Consider the following 9,353-nt stretch of genomic DNA (forward strand, 5'->3'; position numbering starts at 1 on the left):
ATTAATGAGCTGTCCAAACCTTTTAATTCTTTGAAAAGCATTTTCTTGTTGAAATCAAATGCAAGAATGATCAAATACGATTTTAAAACACACTACTTTCTTCTAAAAATCCTTACAATATACATATATCATTAAACGAATATCGCTTAAAAAATAACATCATACGATGTCACACTTTAAATATGTCATTTTATGATTGAATGTATATTATTTATAAATCTATTTTATAGCATTTATTACATTCAGCCACAAATATATAATATACATTTGAATCAGTAGTCTTTTAGGTTTTACACATAATCTCATATTTTATAGTTTTTATTACGGGTTATCTTGATTGGCTTTCCAACTGTAATGCATATTATATATTTATGTATATATGTATGTGTATATATATATATATATATATATATATATATATATATATAGATAGATAGATAGATAGATAGATAGATAGATAGATAGATAGATAGATAGATGTTATAGATAAAGTGATGAATGAGGCATTATGCTTAATGCTCGAGACCAGTCGGGCAGAGTGATAAATATTTGTTAATTTATCGCTTTAACTAGGTAATATAAATAAAAATAAATAAATATACAGGGTGTCTGATAATTGTTGAATCACCTCTCGGATGTAGGTAGAGCGGTTTAAACCGAATAGAAAAGTCCTCTATCATTTTGCGATTTTCGCAATAATTAATGAGGAATTAATTTAAAAATATCGGCCAATTCGTGCGAGTTTAAGAGCAGCGCGGCGAGAAGAGACCCGTGGTGATACAGCCCACTGTTATTTGGTTACTAAGCGCGCGATAAATCGTTGGGATGAGCGCTCTATAAATGACAACGGCCCATACGAGCGGTGTGTAACGCTAGATCCTTGCGTCCTAGCGACCACGTAACAACGGGCTGTATATATATAGGTATATGTATATTTATTTATCACTCTGCCGGACTGGTCTCGGACAGAGTTATACATAATGCTTCATTTATCATTTTGTCCATAACATATGTATATATATATATATATATATATATGTTGCTATGAAATGTGATCTGTAAGACATTTATCTCGAAAATATTCTTTTATAACAATTCATCATTATGAAACATAAGTGAGATACCTTTCTTTCATTTTATACAATTTATTCGATATTATAACTGTTATTTTCACTAATTACATTGAAATGAACATTATTAAGTATACAATATAGTATTAATGTTACGAGGAAAAACATTTTCTATGTTCAATCATACAACAAGCAAACAAAAAATTTAAAGCGCAATATTGCAATCGAAACAATAACTATATGTTGTGTATGCAAGAAATATACAAATAATTTACTTTTTATCTCATTTCTCTACTGAGATCAATTTACGTTTATCTGTTAATAATTGCCTAAATGCGTGACATGTCTCATGGGCAGTAGATCGGGCGAAGAAAGGAGAGGGGGCGCGGGGGGAGGGGCTTCGCCTCTCCCCCGCCTCTGACTCAGCAAAATAAAATTAAAATACAAATTTCAGGTTTCTAAGTTTGAAAGCCGGAGCCTCGTTAGCCGTCGACATGTTCTCGTTGCCCGATTCTTACCACGTGGAAGTGGGGTCGGCACGTGAATCCGTATTTGTACTTGATTATGTGATTGTCTTCTGAGAATCACTATTTACATATATACATATTTACATTTCAAACTACACTATATACATACTTACAAAACCTATATATACATACTTACACAAAACCTATATATACATACTTACAAAACCTATATATCCTAAGGCTGTTGCTGTCTTTGTGCGGCCGCCTTGGCCTTTTGCACGGCAAACACCCGTTTGAATTGTTCCATCGCGTTTTCGTACGGGTGTGCCGCTTTTCGCGCCGCCGCGATGGAGCTACGCATATAATGCGATGGAGTGGAGGTAGACGGTACTGATGGCGATGGTGCCACTTGTGCAGAGCGAGATAACGCGGTGATGGGAGGAGAAGTCGGCGGAAGAGTAGGTATCCTCCTTCTCACTCATGGAGTCGCGTTTTCTCTCATCCCGCGCCCGCGTTCATACGATGCTGTCCGTTTCCGTGCGATGTTCCGCAAACGGACGGACAGCATCATGTTCTCATCGCCGCTGCCGTTATCGCCGCCGCCGCTGTCGACGTCATTGTCGTTGCTGTCGCCGGACGTGCTTGAGTTGTCTGCGACCTTCCTGCGTCTGCGTCTCAAGGCTAGCAACCGCCTGAAATACTCGCGCAGATAATTTGCGTCTAGCCTTTCACCGCTCGGCAATCTCCTGTGGGCGCCCGTTGTTGTAACGTCACACTTGACGTGGAGGCTGTGCGCTTTCGTGCTCCACAGGTGTCGGGGCACCACCTCAAAGGTGTCCCTGATCCTGTGGAACACGTCGGCGGCCGTCTGCTCGTCTATGTGGAGGGCGCGCTTTACCGACCGCTGCTATACAGGTGATCGGTTCCGCAAAACAGTTGCGGGCCGCGTGATCGGCCTTTACCGTGCCGATCCTCAGTTGGGTCGTGTCGAAGCGCCTGCTTCTCCGAACGACGTTGACGAACGTCTTGTGCGGAACGTATGAGTCGGCCGGGAGGAAGCCAATGCACAGGCCTCGTTGAGGAGCTTGAAGTCCTCGCTGAGGCCTGTTCTACAATACGTCGTATGTCGGCGTCGAATGTCGTTTGTCGTACGTTGAATGTCGGATCTGAATACGACTTGTCATTCTACAATATAGTCGTAAGTCGGTGCAACAACAAATATAAAAATGGAAAGTAGAGTGATGAGAAATTATTTAAATCTATTATTAATTTTGTTACCTATAACAAAAATTAGATGATGTTTAAGAAAAAGCGCAAAATAACAAGAAGGTGGTGGGTAAAACCACATACTTCAAGAAATATGAGACAAACTTATGATGCTCATCGAACATTATTTACATATTTTCGGACGAATGATCATGAGGAGTTTTTTAAATTTACAAAGATGTCGGTGCAACAATTTGATCACTTACATGATCTCTTATATTATATTTGCATCCAGTCGTAAGGCCTATCGGAAGTCGGAAGCCGGAAAAGATGAGAGTTGACCATCTCTCGTTACGATAACGACAACCGACTCCCGACAGCTTCGTGCGACAGCCGACAACCGAGTGCGCATGCGTCCGACATCCGACGCCGACATACGACGTATTGTAGAACAGGCCTGATGCATCTATTTACGTACTCCGGCCAGTTGCGGAGCACGCAGAGGAGGCCGACACGGAACAGCATCGTCGTCGCGATCGTCCCGGTGTAAGGCGAGAAAACGCGCATATTTATTATTCGCTGCTCAATATTGCGACACGTGAGTCAAGGATCAGCACCTTCTCGATGCGGAGTTGGTAATTCGTCTTGATGTAAGTGGAGACGAATCCAAGGAGGTCGAGTATACGTCGTCGCACATAGGCCGGTATTCATAGTCCGTTCTTATATTCAAGATCGTCTTAAGCACAAACTTATATTCGCTCTCTTCGTCAGACACAATCTATGTGTGACGAAGAGAGTGAATATAAGTCCGTGCTTAAGACGATTTTGAATATAAGAACGGACTATGAATACCCCCATAATTTCGAGCCTGCCTCATCCGCATACGCCGGAAGCCCCGGCATATAGCAAACGCCAATAGGTTGCCGGCGTCGATGGGCTGGGCGAACTTTGCTGCGGAGTTACACGCTTGCGCATACGTCACGACTCGATCGTGATAGCCGGGTGATGCGTTGGACGCAAAGTCGCCGTAATCGGCTAGGAAGCCGACGCGGTATCTTTCCAATCTTCCGCTGCCGCCGAGAAAAAGTGCGTCGCGATACAATGGCGTCAGCGGCGCGGCGAGATGAACAAGGACGGGCGCCGTCCACCATACGCATGGTGTCCACACGGTGTATCAGTACCACGTCGGTACGCGCATGGGAAACCTCCACCAGGTTGTAGACATACATCCTGGCGGGAAGCTTGTTCATACGCATACCGTGTCGGAACATGTACATGCGCAGGTACCTAATTTTACCGCGTTCGCGGAGTCTCCGTTCCGCGGCCAGGAGGGCCCTCGTCGCGTTTTCCGCGAACGTAGGGAAGTCCCTCGCGTAAATACTATAACGGCGGTCAACTTGATATTGCAGGAAGTTCGGCCCGTCGCGAGCAGTGCAGCTCTCGATCGGCAACCTTTGTGCTGCCGGGACGATGACCGTCCCGATAAAGGTCCGGCAGGCTTTGCGTAGACGGCCGTCAATTTCTCTGCCACTCGAACGGACCCTACTCTCTCGCTCCTTCTCGTCGAGCGGCACAACGGCGTCTAATTAGAATACGATATTTATCGGCTAATAATCTATCGTGCCGATCTCGCATTTGTACCAAAGGGTAGTTTTCGAAGGGTCGTGGAGGGATGGGCAAAAGGCAGGTAGATTTTTTTTTTTTTTTTTTTTTGCTTCAAATCGTTCGCGCTTGTTTAAAAAGCACGTCAATTTTGTTTTGTTTTGTTTTGTTTGTTTTTGCAGCGCAAAATGTGCGCCGGCCGCATGTTAAATGGCGCCAATGTCGCGCATTGGTACGGCTCGAGTGAGGTCATGACGATCGTTACAGAGTCCACGTCACTCTCCCAATACGCCATTTCGTGAACGAGTGGTGTCGGTGCCAGCGTCTCCATTATGCCGAGGTTCGACAACGACGACGACGACGGTGGTGACGGCGGCAGCGACGGTGGTGGTGACAGCAATAACGCTGACGGCGATGGCGATGGCGGCGACAGCGATAATGCCTTCTCGTCAGGCTCGGAGCTAAAAGACAGGTCCGCGAACGGTCTCAGCGGCAGTATGTTGTCGATGGAGAAGCTAAGCCTCTCCTCGACGGGCTTGTCCTCGGAAGACGAGGAAATCGTCACAACCTCTGGGAGCCTGGAATATTTTTTTTTGCGCAAGAAACAAAGGTCGAACTTGACCCTCGAATCATCCACTATAACAGCCCTCGCTGCTCCTTCCTCTTTCCTTTCTTCGTCCTTCTGCTCTTCCTTGGTTTTTTTTTTTTTTTTAAATTTGACAATACATTTTGAATCTCACGAGTTGGGACAAAATAACAGTCGCCCCCCGGATGACGCCTTTTCCGGGGAAAAAGCTAATACTACTGAGGGATCGCCATTTCCCTCAGAGTTGCCCGCTAGAGACCCTGCTTCCCTGGGCCATGCATCTCCTCGCCGCGTGGCGCAACTTGAGATTAGGGGTGATTTTTTATAGAAGTTTTCTTCTTCGCAGCCCGGGCGATTAAGCCAAGGCCCCCGGTACCCAGAGACATGACTTAGGGATTCCGGTATAAGCCTCCCCGATATGGGGGGCCGCCCTTCACGTGCAAGGAGGGCCAGCCGTTCCTTGGCGACGGTGTGCCACTTTGTCGTGGTGCTAGGGCTCCCTTGAATCAATGATCTCCCTTTCCGGATCAAGACTATGTCCCGGGATGGATTGGGGTGAGACCACGTCGATGATCTCCCTTTCCGAATCGGGATTTCGGTCTCGGGATGGATTGGGGTGAGGCAACAGGGGTCCAAGATAACACCTTAGGAAAAGGAAGAACTCCGAATATAAAACCCGGGCAGGACGGGCTCGTCAGCCATGGTAGGCAACCGTCCTAGTGGAAGGAAAACCACGATAAAAAAAAACCCAGAGAAGACAACTCTGTAAAAAATTACATCAGATAAAAATAAATGACGACAGAGAAGACACCATTACCGCCTCAACGGCTTCAGAACCCCAGAAACCGGCGAGGGGGGTATCCGGTCCCGGTGCCCCCCAGTCGTCATTTAGCGACGGGCCACCCAGGGCGTGCCACGCGGGTGCCCTGGGCGAATGGACTACCGCGGATGGAGACCTGTGGGCCAAGGCCCATAGGATCTTTAGAATCCTCCACGTCCTCCTCGAGGAGATCCACGGGGGCAAGAGTCCGTAGGAAGGGGTAAACGCCCCGGAGGAGGAAGGGACCCCAAATCCCTTCCCTCCAAAACAGAGGCGAGGTCTGGGCCAGGCGTTTGCAACGCCTATACGCAGACCCGAAAAAGAAAGGGGCTGAGGCCCGCCCGTAAAGAGAAAAAAAGAGGAAAGGAGGATACCCTCCTCCCCCCTCGATGTTACAAGTGCCACTTCAGGAGGCACGAAAGATGGCGGTGCCCTTTAGCGGTGAACCGCAGCAAATGCTGCCTCCACTGTGGGGGCGCCGGCCATATCGCCGGGGCATGCTCGCGGAGATCGCCGGGAGCACAGGCGAGCGTTCCCGTGTAACACGACCGTTCGAGCGGGGATCACTCGGGAAGATTCTTTTCTCTTCTCCATTCGTCGGTCATCGGGGACTTGTAAAATTTTTAATTATTTTTTTTTTTTTTTTTTTTTTTTCAGGTTCTCGAAAGTGGGGTCCCACGCGTTCGGGAGGTCGAGAAACGTCGTCCGGACCGACAAGTTTGGTGCCTTTTTTTTTTTTTTTTTTTTTCCGCTCTCAATTCTTTTCTCATTGAAGTTGAAAAATGTTTTCTTTCTTGAGAGAACGCTGCAGTGCGGAGAAAAAACACTTACCGAAGGCAAACACTTTTTTTTTTTTTTTTTTTTTTTTTTTTTTGGGGGGGGGGGGGTTGGGGGGGGCGCGAGAGACTCGACACCGCCTCTCGTCGCATCGCGGACACTCCAAGCCGGGTCCCACGCGGCTCGGAGTATCGCGCGCGCGCGAGAGTATCGACGCGTTTAAAAAGTCCGAGGATACTCAGCCGAAGGGGACGGAACGTTCGCGCGGACCTGAACGATACGCGTCAGGCTCACGCGTCGTCGTCGTACGAAACATCGAAAAGGAGAGCGGTGCGCCGATCGATCGGGACGGAGACACATCGCGCGAGAAAGGATCTCGTCGCCGGTGCGCGGCACGGTTCGGTCGCTCTTACCGATCCGGTGGCATACAAAGATCGAACGAAAGTGGCGAGAGAGAGAGAGAGAGAGAACACCTCTCTCGCGGAGAAAGAGCGAACGGTGTATCAGCAATGTCACGGACGAAGGAACGAACGAACGTCGAGGGGAATACTGGGACCTGTTATGGTTGGCACGTCTTCGTTTCTGATCACCGACTGGGCGAGGTGTTTCACCTCGTGCCTAAAGGAGGGTACCTTCCCCGACACCTGGAAAGTTGCAAACCACGTCCTGATTAGGAAAAAAGAAGGGAAAATGAACGATCCGGCTTGCTTCCGTCCCATATGTCTACTAGACAAAGCTGGGAAGCTATTCGAGAGAGTAATAGTCGAAAGAATATATACTCACCTGAACGACACCGATGGACTCTCCAATGAGCAATATGGCTTCCGCCAGGGTAGATCCACGATCGACGCCATACGTAGATTACGATCCTACGTTCAGGAGCAAAGGAGTCTAGGACGAATGGTGGTGGCAGTAGGGTTGGACATTGCAAACGCGTTCAACTCTCTGCCATGGAACATCATCCTACGGGCTATGCGGAGAAAACAGTTCCCAGACTATCTATCGCGAATAGTCAGAGACTATCTAAACAACAGATGGATAGCCTATATAGACCGGAGTGGTGGGACGGTTAAAAGGGAAATCACCAGGGGAGTCCCTCAAGGATCAGTCCTAGGTCCCACCCTCTGGAATATAGGCTACGACAAAGTACTGACCTCCGCGATGCTGCCAAAGGAATGTACGGTCATCTGTTACGCAGACGATACCGTCCTCTTGACCCCTGGAAACAGCATCAAAAAAGTAGCAAGTAACGCAGAGATAGCCGCAGCCTCTTTAATACTAGAGATCGAAAAACTGGGGCTTCGAGTCGCTCCTACGAAGACAGAAGCAATGGTGTTTCCATCCAGCGCCATTAAGAATCAGTCAATTTCGATCCTGATCAAGGAAGAACCTGTAAAAATAAACAGCACAATGAAATACCTAGGTGTCATCCTGGACGGAGACTGGACGTTCGCCCCGCATTTCAAACGTATCATACCTAAGGCGGAGAGAATGTTCCAGGCTCTATCACGTATCATGCCGAATCTCAAAGGCCCCGAAGAGAAAATAAGAAGATTATACTCAAATATTATACACTCGGTGCTGTTGTACGGAGCACCGGAGTGTGGGCTGAAGATCTCTCGAAGAACACCGCGGTTAAAAGAGATATCTCTAAACTACAACGGAAGATCTGTCTTCGAATATGTTGCGGCTACAGAACGGTTTCCTTCGTGGCCGCGATGATTCTAGCAAGAGGTGTGCCGCTGGATCTGTCCGCGCGGTCTCTCACCCACGTTTACAACCAGGTGAGAAACATGAGTCGGGAAGGTGATCCTTTGGAACACACTTCAATCGTAAGGCTTTGCATACAAGCCAAGAGGGAGGCGATAACACAATGGAAAGAAAGATTGACAAGCGTCCATACTATAACCGGAACGAGAGTCAGACAAGCCATCATTCCATATATGAAAGAATGGTACAAAAGAAGACACGGCAGCATCATTTTCCACAGTACCCAGATACTAACGGGTCACGGATGCTTTCAAGAATACTTGTACAAAATACGAAGAACGGCCTCTCCGGGCTGTAAACACTGCTGCGACGTATCAGACTCGGCCCAGCACACTCTGGAGTTCTGTCCGGCCTGGGAACAGGATAGGGCGGAGCTTCGGAGGGTGCTGGGACGTGGAGTGGGACTGGACATTCGATCGGTGATCGCCGAGATTGTCGATAACCGAACAAAATGGAAAGCCTTCAACGCCTTTTGTGGGAGGGTGATGAGGGCAAAGGAGGAGGCAGAGAGAAAAAGGGAGAGGGAGGGGGCAGGGTGAGGATTCCCCCCCCCCCTTTCCCCCTCTATACAAACCCCCACCCTTATCTCTTCCTTACTAATAAACAATGACTCCTTTTTTTTTTTTTTTTTTTTTTTTTTTTTTTTTTTTCCCCCCCTAACCGAAGTCTCGTCCTGACCGAAGTATAGGACGACGATCGTGACACTGCCGACCGAAGGAAGAAGAGCGGTCAGGGCACCAGGTTAGGGTTACGGGCTTGCGCCCGATTTTTCAAAAAATTGACTTTTTTTTTATTACGGAAAATGATGGGCGATTTTGTAGAACGTGGAGCGCCCCAAGTCCCAAGTCGATACGAGCCTCCGTTTGGAAGTTACAGCCCTCCAAACACGATTTGCTATTTCGCGGGACTTAGAAAATTTTCGGACCGATGATTCATGCTCGACGACCCCCGATCAAAAGGTATGCTTTCGATAGGGCTTAAAAAATGCTGCAAAAAATGTCCTATAAACCACCCTTCTGCGACCCTTAGTTTTCGAGTTACAGGGGTGGAAATGT

General features: G+C 47.7%; 1 protein-coding gene across 1 annotated transcript; it reads left to right on the plus strand.

Moving 5' to 3' along the window:
* Window positions 1-8,246: 8,246 nt before the first annotated feature.
* Window positions 8,247-8,780, plus strand: LOC105675860 (uncharacterized; the record flags this gene model as incomplete). The annotated part of the gene is made up of 1 exon (XM_012373334.2): window positions 8,247-8,780. A coding segment is annotated over exon 1 (534 nt), but the record flags the coding sequence as incomplete, so codon positions are not given.
* Between the last annotated feature and the right edge of the window lie 573 nt (window positions 8,781-9,353).

This window comes from Linepithema humile, chromosome 4, assembly GCF_040581485.1.
Source record: "Linepithema humile isolate Giens D197 chromosome 4, Lhum_UNIL_v1.0, whole genome shotgun sequence".
NCBI lineage: Eukaryota > Metazoa > Arthropoda > Insecta > Hymenoptera > Formicidae > Linepithema > Linepithema humile.